Source organism: Phyllostomus hastatus, unplaced genomic scaffold, assembly GCF_019186645.2.
Source record: "Phyllostomus hastatus isolate PE091 unplaced genomic scaffold, TTU_PhHast_1.1 phas_contig_198, whole genome shotgun sequence".
Classification (NCBI taxonomy): domain Eukaryota; kingdom Metazoa; phylum Chordata; class Mammalia; order Chiroptera; family Phyllostomidae; genus Phyllostomus; species Phyllostomus hastatus.
In genome coordinates, this window is record NW_025333715.1 from 7,926,708 (window position 1) to 7,947,238 (window position 20,531).

The 20,531-nt window shown below is 60.5% G+C and overlaps 2 protein-coding genes across 8 annotated transcripts; one reads left to right on the plus strand and one right to left on the minus strand.

Annotated features, from left to right (window-relative positions):
* Positions 1-2,766: 2,766 nt before the first annotated feature.
* On the minus strand, positions 2,767-10,841 carry MPST (mercaptopyruvate sulfurtransferase). 4 transcript variants are annotated; one of them, XM_045835181.1, is made up of 3 exons: positions 10,709-10,841; positions 6,571-7,198; positions 2,767-3,359 (listed from the first exon to the last, which is right to left on the minus strand). In XM_045835181.1, exons 2-3 carry the CDS (start codon positions 7,163-7,165, stop codon positions 3,061-3,063), a joined length of 894 nt encoding a protein of 297 aa, XP_045691137.1. In that variant the 5' UTR covers positions 7,166-7,198; positions 10,709-10,841; the 3' UTR covers positions 2,767-3,060. The 4 variants fall into 4 exon arrangements, with proteins under 4 accessions (XP_045691137.1, XP_045691136.1, XP_045691138.1 ...); XM_045835180.1 differs by having other exon boundaries at positions 10,613-10,719; XM_045835182.1 differs by lacking the exon at positions 10,709-10,841 and adding an exon at positions 10,424-10,577.
* TST (thiosulfate sulfurtransferase) lies at positions 7,750-18,581 on the plus strand. 4 transcript variants are annotated; one of them, XM_045835177.1, is made up of 4 exons: positions 7,750-7,988; positions 9,093-9,214; positions 11,731-12,347; positions 18,118-18,581. In XM_045835177.1, the coding sequence occupies exons 2-4, from the start codon at positions 9,198-9,200 to the stop codon at positions 18,414-18,416; spliced, it is 933 nt and encodes a 310-aa protein (XP_045691133.1). In that variant the 5' UTR covers positions 7,750-7,988; positions 9,093-9,197; the 3' UTR covers positions 18,417-18,581. The 4 variants fall into 4 exon arrangements, with proteins under 4 accessions (XP_045691133.1, XP_045691134.1, XP_045691135.1 ...); XM_045835178.1 differs by lacking the exons at positions 7,750-7,988; positions 9,093-9,214 and adding an exon at positions 10,940-11,074; XM_045835179.1 differs by lacking the exons at positions 7,750-7,988; positions 9,093-9,214 and adding an exon at positions 11,145-11,282.
* Positions 18,582-20,531: the final 1,950 nt, after the last annotated feature.

Consider the following 20,531-nt stretch of genomic DNA (forward strand, 5'->3'; position numbering starts at 1 on the left):
AGTGTTTGCCCAGTGGACAAAAATTGCATCATCCCCACGGTCTGTGTTGCAAGCTCCTGCCTGCAGTACACACAGTGGTGGGCGGGCTGGCCCCTGCCGCGAAGCAGAGAATGGTGAATTATTCTGGGAATTCAGGCTTGTGGGAGGTGGGGCGGGGGTGGGGGGAGTGGAGCTCAGGGCTAAAGTGAAGTTCTGAGAACACTAGAAGGCTCCACCTCCTTTCTCCCGCGTCTGGGCTGGGCTCCCCTGAACCTGTCCAGACCCATCGAGGACGGCCTTCCCAGGAGGAAGACGCCCTGGCTCAGATCCGCCTGGCGCTGTGCTGGGGGTGGGCTGGGGTGAGGCCAGCCGAACGCCCTCGCTCACTCGTATCCCACAGCTCAAGGTGTCTCCTCATGGAGCTGGGGAGACACTTGGCCGCCTAACAGGAGCTTGTCACGTGTGTTCCCAGACCTTCTGGAAAACCACCGCAGGCAGGCGGGGCTCATTGGAGAGGCTGGGACCCTGAGAATCCTGAGGATTTTTATCCCCAGTTAAATTCCTCTCTTGAATTAGCTGTGTGCCCTGAGGCAAAGCACTCACTCTCTCTGAGCTTGCCTTCTCACTTTCCTAGCTCCCTCCCCACAATGCCGGGAGTATAGGGAGCACTCAACGTGCTGCGTAAGTAGAAGTCTTTTAAAAAATAATAGTCACCGTGGATGTCGACTCGGTGCCTAGCACGAAGCAGAACAGTTTCTGCGGATTCTCTCATGCAATCCCCATGTTGCTCAAGGAAGGTACTATTGCTCCCATTTTAAAGATGAAGAAACCAAGGCTCAGAAATAGGGCCCTGACTGGTGTGGCTCAGTGGACTGAGCGCTGGCTGTGAACTGAAAGGTCACCGGTTCAATTCCCAGTCAGGGCACACGCCTGGGTTGCGGGCCAGGTCCCCAGTTGGGGGCGTGTGAGAGGCAACCAATTGATGTTTCTCTTGCACATCGATGTTTCTCTCCCACATCAATGTTTCTCTCCCTCTCTTTCCCCTTCCGTAAGGATACAATCTGAAATGTGTCCAAGGTCACGCAGCCTTGCATGGGGTGGCAGAGACAGAAGCCAGATCAGAAGCTCCCGTGCGTTGGCAGACAAACCTGGCTCCTTGGAGAGGCAAGGACACTCCTGGGAGAGACAGTGGGGCTTGTGGGAGGCCAGCACCGGAGGAAGGTTCCTGGGCTGCTGCCCTTCATCTCCAGGGGCAGGGATCCCTCCACGACGAGGTCCCTGTCCGCACCACTCCTGACCGCTGCGGTCGACTGCAGCGTTTGCTCCTATAGCAGAGGGTCCCCACGGGGGGGTGATTTTTGGTTCCCCGACCCACGGATAGATATTTAGTCTTGTCTGGAGATGGTTTTGGCTGCCACAACTGATGGGGTCCACTGACATCTAGTGGGTGGAGGCCAGAAGTGCTGCTAAACATCCCACAGGGCATAGGACAGCCCCAACCCGAGTGACCCAGCCCAGACGTCCCCCCAGTTCGGGGGCCAAGGCACCCTGCCTGGGAAGACAGGACTCTGCTGGGCTGGGGGCGTGGCCCTTGCCTGAAGTCCTTCTTCCGGATGGAGCACGCATTATCCCCACTTCCCAGTGAGGCGGCTGAGGCTCAGCGAGGCTGGCGGGGGGAGCTTATTCTGGAGCTCTTGTTTGGAAAACCGGGGTTCTGTCCTGGGGGCTCCCCCCAGCCCCGTGGACTTGGGAGGGGACCAGCATCATCAGGAGGAACGTGACGTCAGGAAATCTGGATCTGGTCCTGGCTCTCTTGTAACCCCACTGGGTCACCTCGGGCAAGTCACTGCCCTTGTTTCTTATGCTAGGGTCCCCCCGAAACTGGCTGACACTGGCTGCCTACCACTGACAGGCGCCTGGGGTGCTTGCACACGGGGCGGGGTGGCCCGGGTTCTGACGGGGAGCATCCGGGGCCTCCTCAAATGCCTCTGTCCACCTCTGCACAGAAGACGGAGGGAGGGCGGGGCACAGAGTCCCGCCACGAGGGAGGCCTGGGGAAGGGGTTCTCCTTGCGCAGGAAGGATGGACCCCCTGGGTCTGCCCACCCCCAGCAGCTCCAGAGGCAAGCCTCCAGGTATGGACTCCCAGAGTCTAAAATTAGATCCCCCCCCCAAATAAATGGAAAAAAAAAATTAAAGCCCTGGCTGGTGTAGCTCAGTGGATTGAGCTCGGGCTGTGAACCAAAGTGTCACAGGTTCAATTCCCAGTCAGGACACATGCCTGGGTTGCAAGGCCATGACCCCCAGCAACCGCACATTCATGTTTCTCTCTCTTTCTCTTTCTCCCTCCCTTCCCTCTCTAAAAATAAATAAAATCTTTTTTAAAAAAGGTAGTTTCATTTAAAAAAAAGATTCTCTTCCAAATTTAGCCAAACTCAGCTGTCCCCCAGTGCACCCTGATGAGCTGGGGTGGGTCTCCTCAGTGTGAAATAGCCTCCCGTTGGGTTTCAGACCCACCTCTGCCTGGGAATGAGGCGTACTGCCCACCCACTGGGGCCTTTGGGTGGGGCTCCAGACACGGCACGGCAAGATCCACCTTAAATAGCCCAGAAGCCAGAAGGGAGACCTCTCCCCACCATTACGGGGTGGAGGACGGTTCGTTGGGGGTGTTCTGGTTACAGGGATGAAAGGGCTCTGGGGCCCCAGCACCACTCAGAGGCAGGGACAGGTCCCCAAGACCCTGAGGCCCCAAGGACCCCCGCCGTGCTTAGGAAACCGAGGCAGCCCCTGCAGTGGCACTTAGCACTCGGCTGTTTTATTCTCAAATGTAAAACGGAAGGGAGGTGGGGCCCAGCTCGGCACCACGTGGGCCGCTCCCCCTCTTCCCGGGGCCCACTGCCACCTTGTCTTCTGCCCACGCGTCAGAAGGAACTCCTGGCCTCTGGGATGTCACCCCGTGCGCCACCTGGGTTGGAGGAGGAAACACTCTTCCCGGGACAGCAGCGTCCGAACAACCAGGCGGGGCGCCGCTGGCCACTCGCTGGGCGTCACCGGAGCTTCCCGGGCCACGTCCGGCCCGGCCTCAGCGGGTCTTCCCCCGGCCCTCGGAGATGACCTCCTCGGGCTGGGCCCGCATGTACCACTCCACCCAGGAACCGTCGTAGATGGCCACGTCAGGCTTCCCGCAGAGGTAGGCCCCCAGGGCCACGTGGCAGGCCGTGACGCCGGAGCCGCAGGTGGCCACCAGCGGCCGGGCCAGGTCCACCCTCTGGTCCTGGAACAGGCGGCGGATCTCCTCGGGGCTCTTCTCCAGGCCCTCGCTGGTCAGGAAGTCCGTGAAGGGGATGTTCACCGTGCCGGGGATGTGGCCAGGTTCAATGCCTGCGGCGGGAGGGCGGGAGGAGGGAACAGATACCACAAGGGTGGTATGAGCAGACCCCTGCGGTGCTGAGAGCCTCCCCCGCGGCCAGGGCGCTACACCCTCTGTGTGCGCTGTCTCCCGGGGTCCTCGCTGCTGGAGGCCAGGCGCAGCGTAAGGGCATTCCCGTTCCACAGACAGAAGTGCTGAGTTCAGTATCGCCCGGGGGCCTGTCTCTAGCAAATGGCTGGCTGCAATCTGAACCCAAGACTCCGGGCCCCCCAGAGCCACACGGGGCCCTGGTTTCCTGACGACGAGGTGTCCCGGGGCTACCGAGGTAAACGAGACCTCTGCCTCGCTGGGACGGGTTGGCACGCGCGGTCAAGGAGTTTCGGTCTGGCAGCGCAGAAGGCCATAACCGAATAATTATGAGGACGATGGGGCTCCCAGAGGCCCTGCTGCGCAGGGCACGTCCCAGGTGACAACAGCCGACATTCCTGAGCGCTCACTTTGGGCCAGGCACTGTTCTCAGCACGTTGGCTGCAGTTTCTGCTTTCATCCTCCCAAATGCCGTGGGAAGGAAATTCCCACCCTTCCCTTTGTACAGGTGAGGAGGCTGAGGCACCCAGACTCACCTGCCCGAGTCAGTGCAGGCCGACAGGCCCGGGAGCCTGTGCGCTACCCATTGGGCAGCACTGCCAGGGAGGGGTGGTCTCTGAGAAAGCCCTGAAGGGTGACTAGGATTCAGCCTCATAGAGGGGTCTGGGCCGTGGGGGCTGACAGCATCCCAAGAAGAGGGGCTTCTAGCGGACAGGGAATAGCATGGTGCTTAGAGGGGCTAAAGGTCATTGTGGCCAAAGCCCAGGCAGTGGGTAGGCCGAGGCCCAAGGGGAAACTGAGGCAGGTGGGACCACCTTCACAAGCCTGGATTAAGCCTTAGAGCTCTGACATGACCGAGCGAGGAAGCCAGACCTCCGTTTTCCAAAGGTTATTTGGGCCGCAGCGGGGAGAGCCTGGGCGAGGCTAGAGAGCCACTCTTTTAGAGGACGGTCCCTTCGCCCGCACCTGCAAAAGCTCCCGGGGCTCCGAGCGAGCGTTCGGCTTCCACCGCCGGTTATTTCGTCCTCCCTGCCTCCTCCTCTCGGGCCTGTGTCGCTCACATTCCCATTTTCACACCAAGGGCTGATATTTGCAATAAAATAAACCCTGACAGCCGCCTGGCCTCTAGGGTGGCTTCTGCCTCAGTGTCCCCCATGCAGCGGGGTGACGCTCCCCCAGGGAGCTGCTGACCCATGTCACCATCTCTGCTCAGGGCTTCGTGTACAGCCAGCACCCGAGGCCGCGGTGAGGCTGGAAGGTGTCACGCAATTCCACTCAACAGAGGCAGAAAGCGGGGCCAGTCGGAGACGTTACCAAGAGACTAGCCCGGAGCCAAGACGCAGAGCAAGCCCTCGGCCCAGGCTGGCTCCTGCCAGAGGGGGGCTGTCCCCACGCCTTCAGCCCCAGCAAGCAAAGCAGGCTTCCTCCCCCACCCCCTTGCTGGAACCGTGTGGCCGATCACAGGCGCGCTTGGCCAGGCCCCGGGCCGGGGAGCCCGGGTGATGGGAACAGTGATTCCCGCCCTGGTGCAGGCCGAGCCTCAACACACATCCGCTCCGTGCAACGTGACGGCTCACCTGCTGGGTGCCATCTCCTTGCCGCCCGTTTCCCGGAGTAGCAGGCGCGGCGGAGGGAGGCATGACCACCAGAGAGGCACACGCTTGCTATGTCACTGCCCATTTCCTGTGTGCGTGCATGTGTGCGCGCCATGTGTGCCCACACGGAGCAGACTGCCTTATACACCTGCCGCCACGTGACATCTGAGGCGGGCCACGTCCTTTAAGTTCCGTGCTCTGCTGCCACCTTACACACGCAGAAGCCACAATTCAGAGACCGCCAGTGCGGTCCGGGGCAGGGCTCTGAACCGGGGTCTGGTTCTGGCTCACCATCCTATGTTCTTCACTCCCTGTCGCCACCCCTCCACTCCCTGGGGGCTGAACCGAAGGACCCAAAGGGGTCAAGGTGGCATCCTCTGTGAAGCTGAAATGCATGACATTGCTACCTGTGTAGGTTTAAAAATGGTTGGGTACCAGCAGGGTTCACATGGTTTGACCAAGTATCAACCTCGCTCGGCAGGTTCCGTGCAGCAGGGACCTTCTGAATTTGCCAAGCCTCTCTGGGGTACCCACGGACTCTGTGCCAGCCCCTGGGTGAGCTTCAGGGTGCACTGGGAACAAGGACAACCTTGCCCTCGGGCCACCAAAACAGAGCCAGGACAGGGTGAGCCCAAGCGGCTCTGCCAGCACAGAGAAGCTCCAACCTTGATTCGGGGGCCTGGGGGTGCCATTCAGGGAGAGCTTCCTGGAGGAAGTGGCAAGTGCCTGACCCCCTCCGTGCAGCAGGCGCAGGAGCAGTGGCTGGGGAACCACCGGCTGCCCGCTGACACTACATGTATGGGCTCCGGGAGCTCAGCTCCTGGCCTGGCCGCTTCCTGACACCCATGGCAATGTTGCCGCTCTGAGCTTCCATTTCCCCCTCTTCTCTGCGGTGACAGCAGACCCCTGGAGGGATGATTAAGAAGCTCACACCAAGTGGCCGCTGACTGGCCTGCTTTGTGGAGACCCCTCCCTGACGCATTCGGGGCTTCCCTTCGGGGTTCTTGCCCCGAGAATCGAGCCCCACCCAGGAGGCCCTGCCTCACCCCCAGGCAGCAGCCCCCTCTGTTCAGTTTCTGCCCCAACCCGGGGCAGCCACCTCTATTTACTGCTCCCCCACCCCCCATCCCTCCGCCAGCCTTGGCCCCTCTGAGGGATTTCCCTGTCCTCCCAGGCCCTGCCTCCTCCTCTCCCCCGACTGCATCATCCTAGGGGATGGGGTACACCGCATCAGCTCCCTTCCTTTGGAGCTTCTCCCGCACTGGGCTTGCCCACCACCCCTCCAATTCTGCAGTGACCCCTACGCCCATATATTGGGCTGAAGCCTTTTCGGTTCTCACACATATACAGGGCACCCTGGGCTCCCAACGAATTTTGGGTAGTTGTTGCCCCAAGTGTGGGTGGGTGGGTGGGGGGGCAAGTATTATTGCCCCACTTGAGGAATACTGCATGTTGTGTCCTTTAAAAGCCAGGACAGTGCCCAGGGTGTGCCTGACCGCGGCCCCAGGGCCCCTCCCAGTCCCTCTGGCCAGTCTGTTACCGTCTCGGGGCTCAGGCTCCGTGCCCCGGAACCGGCCCGCGGCGCGGGCGTCCACCACCTGGAAGCGCCGGGACTCGATGTTCTCCTTGACGTCCTCGTACGTCTTGACAAAGGCGGGGTCCAGCGTGGCTCGGAACTGGGTGGGCACTGCGCGGCTCTTGCCAGAGCTCAGCGGGAGGCCCTGGCGCAGCCAGTTGCGGAAGCCGCCGTCGAGCAAGGACACTGTGTGGTGGCCGAAGGCGCGGAACATCCACCAGACGCGTGGCGCAGCGTAGAGGCCCTGGTCGCTGGCGTCGTAAACCACAACGTGGGTGGTGGCGCCCACGCCCAGGTTGCCTACGTACTCCGCGAAGTGCGCCGCGCTGGGCAGCATGTGGTCGTAGGGCGACGTGCGGTCGCTGCACTGGTCGATGTCGAAAAAGGAGGCGCCCGGGATGTGCTGCTCCTCGAACTCTTGGCGCGCATCACGGCCCAGCTTGGGCAGATACCAGGAGGCGTCCAGCAGCTGGAGGGGCTGCCCGGCGCGCGGGGCCCGCAGTGCCTCCGCCACCCACTGCGCGGACACGAGCGCGCGGAAGAGCTGCTGCGCGGGCATGGCGGAGGCGGCAGCGACACTGGGGCGGCAGGCCTAGGAGACAGGGAAGGTGTCAGGAGGGAATCTAGGAAGAGGCCCGCCCGCGGGCAGGAACGCCCCTTGTCCCTGAGGCTGGGGTTGGGGCAAAGCTGACGGGGGAGGTGTTTGTGTGGGGAGCGGGAGGGCAGAGTCCAGAGAGCGCAGACAATCAGAGGTGGTGAACGGAGGTGCAGACTTGGGTCACTCAGTTCTCTCTCCCCTCCCCCACCAGGATTTATACCCAGCACAGTGACCAAATGACCATGACCCCTTGAGGGGGCCAGGAGGGCCCCTCACTGCTGCTTGTGGCAGTCAGGGGGTGCGGGTTAGTAGGGGAGAAGGAAAGGGCAGGAAGGGAGAGGACCCAAGCAGTGGAAACCCCTGCTGGCACTTTAAAGCAAGCAGGGGCAAAAACCTTCTCCCTTCCCTAGAGGCACCAGGCGCACTTGCCAACCAGGGAGGGTCCCTGGTGGAACTCAATCAACAAACACCTACGTAAGCAGCCTGATAGGAAGAGTAGCTGGGATTCGCTGGGTCCCTGCTGTGTGCACCATTTAAGCCTCGCCACAACCTAGAACACAGCAGGGCCCGGAGCCGGCTCCGGAGCAGGCTCGAGTGAGCGCCTCAAGAGGTTTGGCGTTATTCTCACTGTTCCACAGAGGGGCCACGAGGCTCAAGGAAGTGCACTAACTTGACCCAGGCCATAGCTGAGACGTGGAGACATCGGACCGCACACTAGGCGGTGCGGCACCAGAATCCAGGCCTCCCCGGCAGGCCCCGACCAGGCTCCCCGGAGTCCAGCAAGGTCAGATCTTGCCCCTCGAGCCTGAGCTTTCTGCAACTTTTGCAACTTTTGCTGCAGCAGCAACAGCGACTCAGTGCCTCCCTGCCTCCCGCCCCCCCCCCCCCGTCCACTTCCCTGAGCAGGGCCATCAGCCCAGAGTGCAGCAGCCCGCCTGCCCACCGCCAAGCCAGCCCACAGCCTTCCAAAGCCAAGAAGCTCCCAACGCACTGAGTCCCTGTGCCGGCAGCCCACAAATTAGAGAAAGGCACCCCTTCTTGGAGGTGCAGGCAGAGCCTCTAGGTCAAGCCCCTCAGCTGCACAGCCCCTGGGGCAGGCCACGACCTGTGCATCCGCACTGGGATACAGAGTCCCACCATGGAGGGGAAAAAGGTGGGTCGGTAGAGAACAAGAGTTTGGAGGAGGGCCCTTTAGGCCGGGCTACACGCTAAGGGCTGAGAAGGTCACGGGCAGCCTCAGCATTTGAAGCCAGGCTTCCACGTGCAAGGCTGGACTTCTTCCCTCGCCCTAGGCCACCGATGACCAGGGCCCAGCCCCTCGCACAGTCTCCCTGCAGGCCGACTTCCAGGAACCGCCTTGCCGCCGGGGCCAGGCCGGGTGCTGGACACTGAGAAACTCCCGCCACAGGCCTGCTTGAGAAACAATATACTAAGGAAAGGCTGGGGTTCGGTGGGAGCCCAGAGGGGCCACGGGCTCGGCCTGGGGTGGGAAGGCTTCCTGGAGGAGGGGGAAACCCACACTGATTTGACCTTTCCAAGGGCCCGGGAAGCTTGGCCTCCAGGATGAGGAGGCTGCCAAGGGGGCTTTGGCTAAAGGGCCACCCCGGAATCTGTGAGTTACACCACAGCTGGGGGTGTTGAGGGGGTGCTGTGGGCCCCCTCTTGAGACCTCAGTTGTGAACCAAAGCAGCCTCTGCCCCCCACCATTCTTGGGGCTCTTTGATTTTTTTCCCCCTTAAGGATACATTTAGAGGGAAAAGAATCAGTACAGATTTCACTCAGCAGCTTAACCATTTACGTGAGGGTGGGCATACTGGGCTCCCCGGCCCTTTTCCTTCTTTGTTTTTCCTAATCCTTACTTGAGGACTTTTTTTGTTTGCTGTTTTAGAGCGAAAGGGAGAAAAACATAGAAGCAAGAGAGAGACATTGACTGATCGCCTCCTACACGCGCCGGGACCGCAGATCGGAGGTGCCGGACCGCGCCGGACCCGGGATGGAACCGCAGCCTAGGTAAGTGCCCCGACCACAAATCAAACCCACGACCTCTCAGGTACGGGACGCCACGCCAACTAACTGAGCCTCACCGGCCAGGGCCGTTCCCATTTCTTACAACGGGGCCTTTCGGCGAAGACTGAGTAATGAACGCAGAGAGCACGGTGGGGCCTGTATTGGACTGGCGTCAATAATCACTCCAGACAGCTTCATACGAATCCCATTATTCCTTCAAAGCTACTTTCACTGGTGGCACTGAGAGGACAGCTGCACACCTAGAATCGAAGAGACTGGGAGGGAGAGGGTCCGGGAGAGCCAGCAGTGTGTCACCGAGAGGCGTGGCTGGGGGTGGGGGGCGGTGGTCACGTCCCTGTGCGCTTCGCAGGCCTGGACCAGTGTGGTGGGCCGGTGCTCTGGGAGGGAAGGACTGCAGGACACACAGAACAGCCCCAGGCCCATCTCAGGTGGGTCAACAGTCCCGCTCAGGGACGGGTGAGCCCCAGGCTGCCATCCTGGTGGGCCCCGGAAGGGCAGGGTTCCGATCAGCCTTGACCTTCCCGGAAGCCCCTCTGCCCTCACCGCAAAGCACGGAGTTCAGAGGCTTCCCTGGATACATGCTTCTCAAAGTATGGCAGCTTCCCACGAGAACCGAATTACTTCAGAATAAACCAAAAAGGTAAAGGGGACGAGACAGCATCCCGGGCACACGGGACAGCGCGTGCAAAAACGGAGCAGGGCCGCTGTGTGAGTTCCAGGCACTGGTTGTTACACACAGCCCTTGTGGAAAATTAGAGTATGTCAACTTACAGTTAAATGAAAAAACAAAGGCAATCCTTTTTAAAGGTACAAGGCCTCAAGACTGGCAAGGTAAACAGGCAGCTGGTGTCCAGTGGGCTTCAGAGCTGACCTCAAAAACACGGGGTGCCCCCGGGGCAAACAGCCCCACTTCTCTCTCTGGTCTCGGTCTTGAAATAAGCTGCTGGCCTTCGCAGCAGGTGGTTGTGGGAACTAAGCAGCAGCGCTGGGAGAAAAGTGCCTCACCACGCAGGCGCTGACACAAGTTAGTAGTTCATTTCACTCCAGCAAGTTCTCCTCCTGGCACCTCTGGGTCAGCTGGACTCTCCCTAGCCTATTAGGCTTTATTAGTCCCTCCTCCCTCCCCCGAGTCGTTTCTGGTGGCACCAGGTGTCCCCCTCCCCCACCTACGGCTCCCCACTCGCCACTCACTCCAACTCCACCCTGCAGGGCGTCCCGAGCTGCTGCAGACGGCCAGGCTTAGGGCAAACCCAAGGGCGCGCCTTCCGTCCAAGACTGCAGCCCCTTCCTCCCCTCCGGCCCTGCAGGGAGCTCCGTGCCGCGCACCCCAACGATCGGGCCTCCCCCTAAAGCAATCCAGCGGGATGCCTGAGCAGTTACCCCGGTTTCGGGCTCTCGGACTCCGGGCTCTGCCATAGGACCGGCCACAAGGTCCCCCCTCCCTGCACCCGCAGGTCCCCTCCTCTCGCCACCAACCTGCGGCCAAAGGGAGGAGACTCGGACACAGCCCCTTGCTACGGCCACTCAGAGCCTCTGTTGCTCGCGCCTTCCATTGGCCGGGTCTGGGGGGCGCCTGCGCCGCTGAGTTTCACTCCGCGCTGCTCCAGTGCCACCCGACGCCCCCACGCGGGTCTCTGGGGGTTTAAGAGATGCAATGTGCAGTGTGGCGGTCCCGGACGGATGCGGCGGGACGGCGGGCAGAGCAGGGCCGACGCGAGTGGCTCGCGTTCCCCCCCGTAGGCGGCGGTGCGATGGTTCAGGCTGGCTGGGGAGTATTGGCCTTGGGTTTTGAATCACTGACTTCTCCAGCCAGCAGGGGAGCCGGGGCTGCGGCGAGGGCCAGTAAGTGCAGCGGGGTGGAGGCGGCAGCCAGCGCCGGGACAGCTCGGGATTGTGCCACCGGTCGGGCCACCTGCAGGGACCCCGTGGGGAGGGCGTGTGCGACGCCTCAGGAACCCTTGACCCAGCTGGGCCAGAGGGCACCGGACTGGGGCTAGACTGGGGAATATTGGGGGTTGGCGAGCCCCAGCTGCCAAGAAACTGCAGGAAAGTTTGCGAAATTAGAGGCGCGAGGGCAGGGGTGGCGGGGGTGGGGTGGGGGGTGTGGGGCGGGGTGTGGGACCTCAGCGAACCCTCTCCCACGCGCTCACTCTCCTACCCTCCCAAGAAAGAGGGCTCTAAGCCCAAGATGCAGTCTACCCCCATCCTGGGCATCTTTTCTGGCAGGGTTCCTGGGGCAAGGATTGCGGCTTCTAGGGCTAGCTCCCTCCCTGTAGCCCTCAGAAGCTCTGACACCCTCTTTTGTGAGGCGGACCCAGGGAAAGGCGGAGAAGTTTTCCTTAAGGAATCCGCGCTCCACGCTGCACACCACTGGGTTGCTGTGATCGTGCCCTCCTGGTGGGTTGGGTGGGGAAAAGAGCTCCGCCCAGGTCCCACCACGCTGAACACGCAGTCCCCATACTCATACTCGTCTCTTTCCCGGTTCTCACCCGCGCCAGGGTGAAGCGCAGAGCTGAAACCATGGTTCAACAGGTGCTCTACCGGGCGCTGGTCTCCACCAAGTGGCTGGCAGAGTCGGTCCGGGCTGGGCAGCTGGGTCCCGGCCTGCGGGTACTGGACGGATCCTGGTATCCACCGGGCACCCGGGATGCGCGCAAGGAGTACCTGGAGCGCCACGTGCCTGGCGCCTCCTTCTTTGATATCGAGGAGTGCAAGGACAAGTCCTCGCCCTACGAGGTGATGCTGCCCAGCGAGGCGGGCTTCGCAGACTACGTGGGCCGCCTGGGCATCAGCAACAGCACCCACGTGGTGGTGTACGACGGCGACGACCTGGGCAGCTTCTACGCGCCTCGGGTCTGGTGGATGTTCCGCGTGTTCGGCCACCGCATGGTGTCGGTGCTCAATGGCGGCTTCCGGAACTGGCTGAAGGAGGGCCACCCCGTGACGTCCGAGCCCTCTCGGCCAGAGCCGGCAGTCTTCAAAGCCGCACTTAACCGCTCTCTGCTCAAGACCTATGAGCAGGTGCTGGAGAACCTTCAGTCTAAGAGGTTCCAGCTGGTGGATTCACGGTCCCAAGGGCGGTACCTGGGCACCGAGCCTGAGCCAGATGCCATAGGTAGGTGTTCCAGTGGGTGGGGTGCTCCCTGGTGGGGAATGCCCAGCAGAAAGATGGGGAGTAAGGCTGTCTTCAGGTTTCGCCCTCAGGACCCCTACGTGGGCCTCAGTTTTTCCATCTGTAAAATGAGAGGATAGAGCCAAGCCTAAAGGCTTTTCAGCTCTGGTGCAGGAGGACCTCCATCTGTGGTCCCGTAGTCGTCAGCTGACTGGCGACCTAGCATCCGCCTGGGGTGGTGTCATACCTGAGGTGACCGTTGACCCCACACGCCCAGAGGTGTGTCTCTGAGGCGACCCATGAGTCACTCCCTGCACAGAAGCATCTCAGGGACACCTAGCTTCTGGGCCTCTCTGTTCCCTAGAAACCCTTACAGACCTCAGCATGCCCCGCCCGAGCTCTCCCCGGTCCCCTGACCTTCCCAAACAGCCGCAGCCTGTCTGCGGAGCTGCAGTGGCTCCTGCGCTCTGGTGCTGAGCACTCGATGTTGCATCGTCTCATCCAGGAAACTTAGTATCCCCGTGTTAGAGGGGAGGACGCTGAGGTGCCAGGGTGCTAGGAACTTCGCTCGTTGAGCGGCAGAGTCGAGAGGTGAACCCATGCTGCTCGGCGTCCACCCGGTGATATGAGCCAGGACGCATGGCTGGGTTGCCCACCCCCACTCTGCAGGGCCAGGAGGAAGCTCCCTGCCCCCACCCCGGCATCCTCAGGGAGATGGCACGTGGCTTGTCCCTCTCCTGCGGAGGGTTCTCCGCTGCTGGGTGTGGGCATAGTCTCAGGAGAGGACGTGCAGAGACCTAGAACCTTCTCCCAGACCTCGGGGGTCTTGTCACCGCTCCTGCCAGGTGGGGCACCTCAGCGCCCTTGGGGCTGCTCGTGGGCCAGGCCGGCCTGTCCCCAGTCAGGGCGTCTCTGCGGAGTCTCACTCCCGTGCAACATTTTGCCTCACTTGTTGAAAAATATCTCTTCCTGTTTGTGTCTCTGAGGAAGAGGACTGTCAAAGCCGTTCTCAACACTGAGCTGGAGGCCCTGAGAGGTCACCTCATGGGACAAAAGGGACGCTGAAGCGCACAGAGGAAGGGGGGGGTCGGGGCCACAAGGCTGGTTAGTGGGTGAGGCAGGAGGATGCAGGGCTCTGCTGTTCCCACTGTGGGTTTTTCCCAGGCTGTATCCCCCTCCCCCCGCACCCCCACCCCCCCACCCCAGCCCGGCTGGCTCTCTGAAGGTCCCGAGCTGAAGAGTCAAGTTTGTTTGGCATCCTCCAGGGCCTCCTGGCTCGGAGCTCCTGCAGCCCCTGCTGGTCTTGGTTCCAGACTCCTCTCTCCTTAGGACTTAAGCTGCGCTGGCGGAGGAATGTGGAACTGTTCCCCTCGTTGCTGTCCAGCGTGTCCCGGCGCACCCGAGAATAAGTGCAAGGAGACTTCGGAGACCCCAGACCCAGTCTCCTCACTCCCATTTGATTTGACTTGATTTTGATTTCTTAAAGATTTTATTTATTTTTAGAGAGGAGGGAAGGGAGGGAGAAGGAAAGGGAGAGGGAGAGAAACATCACACGCACCAGTTGGGGACCTGGCCTGCAACCCAGGCATGTGCCTTGACTGGGAATCGAACTGGTGACCCTTTGATTCACAGGATGGTCCTCAGTTCGCTGAGCCACACCAGCTAGGGCTCCTCGCTCCCATTTTAGAGATGCAGAGCCTGAGGCTCAGAGAGGGGAAGCAGGCAATGGCTCCTGGAGGCCTGGCAATTTCAAGCACCCCCACCCGCCTCCATCCTGCGACCCTACTCCCACCCCCCTCCCCCAGTTCCCCTCTGAAGCCCTGGGAGCATGGATCCTACTTGAGGTCAGCCTCTCCTGTGTGGTAGGACCTCAATCCAATGGCTCAGCCTCTCTGGGTTCCTTCATTATAAAACTAGAAGAGTAATGTCAGCCCTACCCACCAGGGGGCGTATTCATTCAAATGCAGCAGTGGCTGGAGGGTGTTTTGAGAACGGCAAGAAACTGGGCAAAGGCCAGGGCCGTCTAGGAAGACATGGAGGATGTGGCACGTCCTCGTTTTCTAAGAGGCTTTTGCTGGCCTTCCATGCAAGACATTCTGGGGACACAAAGACACACGAGGCTCTGCTGAACTCCTGGTCGCCAACCTGGAGTGAGATCAGGGAGGCAGCCCGTGGGTTGGGCTGGTGTGGCGCTTACAGTGGCCCTGAGCAAGTCCCCTTCACCCCCGAATCCTTACAGGGGCTGGGGGAAGGGAGGAAACAGAGGTGGGGATTGATCCAGCATCTGTATAAACCTCTTCTCTCTGCACCCCTGTGGCCCGTCGGGGGAGGGGGGAGGCTGTAGAGGGAGGATATTGATCCCCAACGAATGTTCGATTTGCAGAACCCTTTCAATATTCTGGACGCTGACAGCAGCCCTGCACGGGGAGGCAGGTGGGGTTGAGAGTGGGTCCCACTTTGCAGGTGGGGAAAGGGGCAGGACTTCCCTAGTGAGGCAGAGTGGCTGGGACTTGACCCCAGTCGGCAGGCGTCAAAGTGGGGCTGTTTCCCAAGGCTGCTGCGTTTGAGCAAACATGGCGCCTGAGGGGAAGGGCCCGGCTCTGTGGGGTCGCTCTGGGGTCATGGGGCCCCTGTGCCTCTCCCTTGAAAGGCCTGGGGGCTGGGGTCCTAGGGTGTTGGGAGGGTGCCAAGATGCCTCCCAGTGGCCAGGGTTGGGGGCTAACCACTGGGGCCACGGGCACTGAATTCTCTAGTGTGTTGGGGAAGAAAGAGCCAAACAGGTTTTCCTGGCTTTGAAGAGCCACACCTGTGAGTAGCCTCGCAGGCTGGACTGGCATCTCCTTGGCCAAAGCTGCAACACAAAGCCCCAGACGTCTGAGCAGATAAGGAGAACCAGTGGTTGTCTCCTCCGCTCCCCGCCTCGGCCCCCTTGTCCAGGGAGAGGCTCAGGGTGGTAAACACCGCAGGCTCTGGGGCCAGGCAGAGCTCACTGCACTTCACACACCTGTGCTGTGTGTCCCGGGGTACACGTCCTCCCCTCTCTGCATCTGGGTTCCTTAACTTTAGGGCCGGTTCTTGAGGCAACCCCTTGCCTTGGGGCCTGATGCCAGAGATTATTATGAGCATAATGGTGTGCTTGCTGAGGAGGAGGGGGCAGGAGCCGAGCCTGCAGCTGGCGCTGGAGTCTGCGAGGGTGCGGAGGAGCCTCCTGGCTCCAGCTGGCTGTTCTCCAGCGCACTTGGGCCAGTTTCATCCCCCCTGCACCCTCCCCTACCCAGGCAGGCAGTGCCTGCTCCTTTAAATGCCTCAGCCAGGCCCGAGCCCTGACAGCAAAGATGACCGGAGCAGGGCTGGCCGGAGGTGGGGGAGGCTGGGGAGCTGCAGAAACCCCCTGACTGCTTCACTCCGAAGAGGTGCCTTTCCTGCAATCAGAGGAAAACAATGCAGCCGTTTCACTGGGGATGGGGGAAGGAAAAGCGACATCCATTACTCAACACACGCGTGTGCTTTGACACGCACCACGTCCAGCCCAGCGTGTGGACGGGAACGGTTTGCCTTCGGGTTTCTAGGCTGAGAACACCCTCAGAGCCAACAGAGGAACGAACGGCTCCTCACTGGTAGTGTCAGCACATGCTGAATCTAGATTACAGTTTCCAGGCAAAAAGGTGCAATCGCACAGAAAGAAGTGGCTATAATTTTATAAGTTGGACATCTCTTCAGTCAAAGAACTCTTGGGTCAGGCCAGCACATTCCAGAACCCTTTCTGACCCTGGGTGAGAGGAATGGGGTGTCCCTCCTATGGGCCCGGGGCCATCAGGGGCTTTTGCTGGCAGCAGCTAACTCCCCCCTCGAGCCTGCGAGGGAGGCGGCTTATCTCCCCGCTGCACAGTGGGGGGCCTGCCTGGCTGCATGCCACCCCAGGGTGCCCTGGTGGCTCTGGTCAGGTCCTCTCCTGATGCAGACCCTGGCTCATGGGGTCCGCCACACTGTGGGTGGGGGAGAAACATTCACACGGACTCCAGAGTCCAGTGGAGGGAAAGGGCGAGCATGGCTCTTCTCTCCAGGGGAGCAAAAGCCTTGGCCCTTGCCGTGACCGGCCTTTATTTCTATTCTCGGCACATTGCATGATGGTCCTCATTAACTATGCACAGGTTGGCTTTCAGTGGTTCAAAACAAAGGAGTCAGTGCTGCTAATCACATCACAGAAGAAGGATATTTGCAAATGCAAAGGAAAAAGTAGTCGAACTGGTTACACGCATCCTTAGAAGGTTTAGCATGGATTTTAGGAAGTTGCAGTGAGCGCTTGCTGTCTCAATTCAGGGTGAGGGAGTTTTTGCAAAAGCAGGTCTCAAAGCAGCCTAGGTACAATGCGGGCCTGATTCCCCATGGGAGAACCTATCCATGGGCAGTGGACTTTGCTTTCCACTGGGAGCTGGGCCCACACCACGCAGAATGGTCTCCTGCATTCCCCCACTGCCGCCCGCCCTGTCCTGTTTCTACTGTAGGAGCTGGAAGAGATGCTCCAGCGTGTCGCAGGCCCCACTCGCGGTGCCCCGTCTGCCAGGGTCTGGGGTGCGTGAGGAAGGGGGGAGTGACCTGGGCGTGCTGGGGGCCAGACCAGGGCGTCGGCCCTGTGGGGGCACCAGCCCTGGCTGTGGCCCCAGCCTGCATTGCCTAGCTTGCTGGCTTTTCTAAGGCCAGGTTTGGCAGACTCACTGGGTACAGAGGTGGTTCTGGAATGGGCCCCAAAGGCAGCCTAGACCCCCATCCTGCTTCCATCCATGCCTCTCAGTGTTGCTAGGAGAAGCCCGAAGAGACAGAGGGACCACACGGCTCCCAGTGTCACCCGCCCCCCTGCGGTGGGTGGTGAAGCCATGGGAGTGACAGCATCTGCGGGCGGCGGGCCGGCCTCCGTAGTCGGTGCCTCACTCCTCTCGGCAGCCCTGACGCACGTGGCCACCCTCACTCCCACTCACCGCGGGCAGGCTGAGGCTCAGGGAGGCGATGTGGCTTGCTTAAGGTTGCCCTGCTGGCAAGTGGCAGAGCTGGGATTTGAACTTCTGTCTAGCACGAGGCCATATGCTCCTTCCATGGCTGTGTGCTTACCAGGAAACCCCGGTGACTTCATGTGATCCCGGGCCTGTCTTGACCTCTCCGTGTGTGGCCGTAGGAAAGCTGTTTTATTTTGTCGGCCTCAGGGTATCCATCTGTAAAATGGAGTCCCGTTAATATTAATGAATTGCGTGAGTGTCTGTTTAACATCCGTCTTCCTGGCTGGACCGTCCTTGCGGAGAGCGGCTGGGGCCCTCCGTGCCACCTCTGTGTTCTCAGCAATCGACACAGCACGTAGCGTTCACATTAATCCTGTCATTTGCTCTTCTCAGCAACCCTATTCTCATAGGGGCCTGCACCACTGAGCCCATTTTACAGATGAGAAAAACCGAGGCCCAGAGAAGCGATGTGATTTGCCCAAGGTAAAGGTTAGTAAATGGTAGGGCTGAGACGCGAACCCCCGTCCTCTCAGGTGGGTGTGCTTTTGGATATTACCCTGTCAAGGCAGGTCTGGGAGGGGAGGGCCCTTGTCTCAAGTCATGAGCATTGAATGTAGCAGGACCGGGAATGAGTCGAGCTCCAAGAAGGGCGGAGACATTATTTTTATTTGTGCAGCTCCCTGTCCTGATGGCCTCGGCTGGTTGCGGCCCCACTTGCTCTCCCCACCCCCACTCCTTCCTAACTAACCCTGCTCTCCCCTCTGTCCTCTGCCCCTGCCCAGGACTGGATCCGGGCCACATCCGAGGTTCACTCAACATGCCGTTCATGGACTTCCTAACCGAGGATGGCTTCGAGAAGAGCCCAGAAATGCTCCGAGCTATGTTCGAGGCCAAGAAGGTTGACCTCTCAAAGCCCCTCATTGCCACGTGCCGGAAGGGCGTCACCGCCTGCCACATAGCCCTGGCCGCCTACCTCTGCGGCAAGCCCGACGTGGCCATCTACGACGGCTCCTGGTTCGAGTGGTTCCACCGGGCACCCCCCGATACCATTGTGACCCAGTGGAAGGGCGAGAAAGCCTGAGCACTGTACCTCCCCTCTGCCGGCCCGTAGCCCAGCCAGTCTGGTGACTGGCGTGACCTGGGGCTGGTGCGTACCCCTTTAGCCAGGGAGACTAACAAGGTTTAGAGTCTCGGGGTAAAGCTCTCCTCCCCCCACCAACACTGGAATAAACGTGGCTTTCTCCGAGTCGCCGTGTCTGCCTGCCTCTCCCTGGCGTCCGTCCCAGCCCCGTCCTTGCCCTGTGCCCCTCATGTTTGCATCTCCTGTGGCCCCCTTAGAGCCCACCGAGGAAAGAGACCTCCAGAGCAACCGCCAGCTGGGGAAGCCACTTGATGATTTAGTGTTGGCCGAGGGAGCTGCCTGTGGTCCCACGTCGGGCTGAGCCTGCTGAGACCTAGCTGGACAGGGGGAACCACAGCTGGCCGGGCACCGACACCAGCCCTCTGGGGGTGTGTATTGGGGGGGGGGCAGTTGGGGGACAGGCAGCCTTCCCAGTGACTGGTCAGAGCCATGTCACACAACGTGCCCTGGGGCCTCAGGAGAGGTGATGCTCAGAAATGGGCCAAAGGAAGGAGGCCTCCGCTTCAGCAGACCTTCCTGGCTTGGAATAAGCCCCTCAGGGAGCTGCCGGGGGAGGGACCGGAGAGGCAGCTTCGGTCGCTGGGTCAGTCTCAGAGCCTGCAGTGTGACCCAGGGAGCCGCGGGAGAAGAAGGTCACCTGGCGCACTGGCCCCAAGGGCCTGGGTTTCGTTGTCCAGAAATGGGCTCCCTACACCCTCCTCTGGGGCTGTTAGATGGTTGCAGGCCCCCCACCTTCTGGGGGTTCCCCGCTGCCCACGGTGCAGTTTTGAAAAAGGTGCATTGGGGGTGAGACACCCAAGCAGCATCACGTTGCTACAGATTCTCCACGAGAGGAAGAGCCCATTGCTATGGCAGACTTCATTGCTATCTTATACCAAGAAATTGCCCTGGCCTGGTGTAGCTCAGTGGATTGAGCGTGGGCTGCAAACCAAAGTGTCGCAGGTTCAATTCCCAGTCAGGGTACATGCCTGGGTTGCAGGTTATGGCCCCCAGCAACCGCACATTGATGTTTTTCTCTCTCTCTCTCCCTTCCCTCTCTAAAAATAAATAAATAAAATTATTAAAAAAAAAGAAATTGCCACAAAAAGAAACTTGCCACAGCCACCCCAACCTTCACTGGCCAGCACCCTGGTCGATCAGTGGCCATCCACATCGGGGCGGGACCCTCCACCAGCAAACAGGCGACTGGCTAAAGGCTCAGCTGTTGGTCAGCATTTTTCAGCATTAAAGCATTTTCAATTAAGGGGTGTACATTGCTTTTTAGACACAATGCTATTGAGTGCCTAATAGACCGGAGTGCAGACACAGCTTTTGTATGCACTGGGAAACCAGGGAATTTGTGTGACTTGCTCTGTTGGGGTTCTTGGCCGTGGTGGTCTGGAGCCACGCCTGCGGTGCCTCTGAGGTCTGCCTGCACTGTTACGCGCCTGTAGGTGATTAATACAGGGGACAGCAGTGCAAACGGGAAACCAGTGAGGAGGCCAGTGTGTCAGTCCAGGCCAGAGGCGGTGGTGGCTTGGACCAGGGTCAGGCGAAGATGAGGAGGTGGCTGAGTGGCCCGCCGAGACTGGCGTGCTTCCAAAGACTCGCCAACGGGTCGCTCGTGGGGTCAGCGCAGAGTCAGAGGCGGCGCCCCCCTGTGCCAGGCAATGTTCCAGCCATTTCCCCAAAACCACTTCCTCCTGCTCTCACTCTCAGCCTCTAGGGTGGGTTACATGCGTCCCCACGTGAGGACAAAGTCGCCCTTCTCACCAGTAGCAGCCCAGGCTCTGGGAGCCCCAAGTCTAACCACGATGCTCTCACCCTGGGGAGACCCTGAAAGGCAGGGCATGCGGGAGGTATTCCCAGTACGCCCCTCCTTCTGCAGGCCGAGCTGCTGGCGCCAGCTGCGGAAGTCACTCACCCTCGCATCACTCCTGTAGCCCTTACATTACAGGAGGAGGAGAGTAGCCCCTCGCTGTCCCACCTGCCCTCATCTTTCTCCTTAGTTCTGGGCCCTTCACGTCCAGCTCAGACAGCTCAGGTGCATCTGTCCCTCTTCCCCCACCCCCTCGA

What these genes read in the sequence shown, in the direction of transcription:
- TST (XM_045835177.1), top strand. An exon ending in GCCTGAGCCAGATGCCATAG is followed by an intron (nt 12,348 to 18,117) that starts GTAGGTGTTCCA and finishes GCCCCTGCCCAG; the next exon opens with GACTGGATCCGGGCCACATC.
- MPST (XM_045835180.1), bottom strand. Translation starts at nt 10,648, where the DNA reads ATGGCAGAGCCCGGAGTCCGAGAGCCCGAAACCGGG. An exon ending in TCCGAGAGCCCGAAACCGGG is followed by an intron (nt 7,199 to 10,612) that starts GTAACTGCTCAG and finishes CCTGTCTCCTAG; the next exon opens with GCCTGCCGCCCCAGTGTCGC. An exon ending in GGAGCCTGAGCCCCGAGACG is followed by an intron (nt 3,360 to 6,570) that starts GTAACAGACTGG and finishes CTCCCGCCGCAG; the next exon opens with GCATTGAACCTGGCCACATC.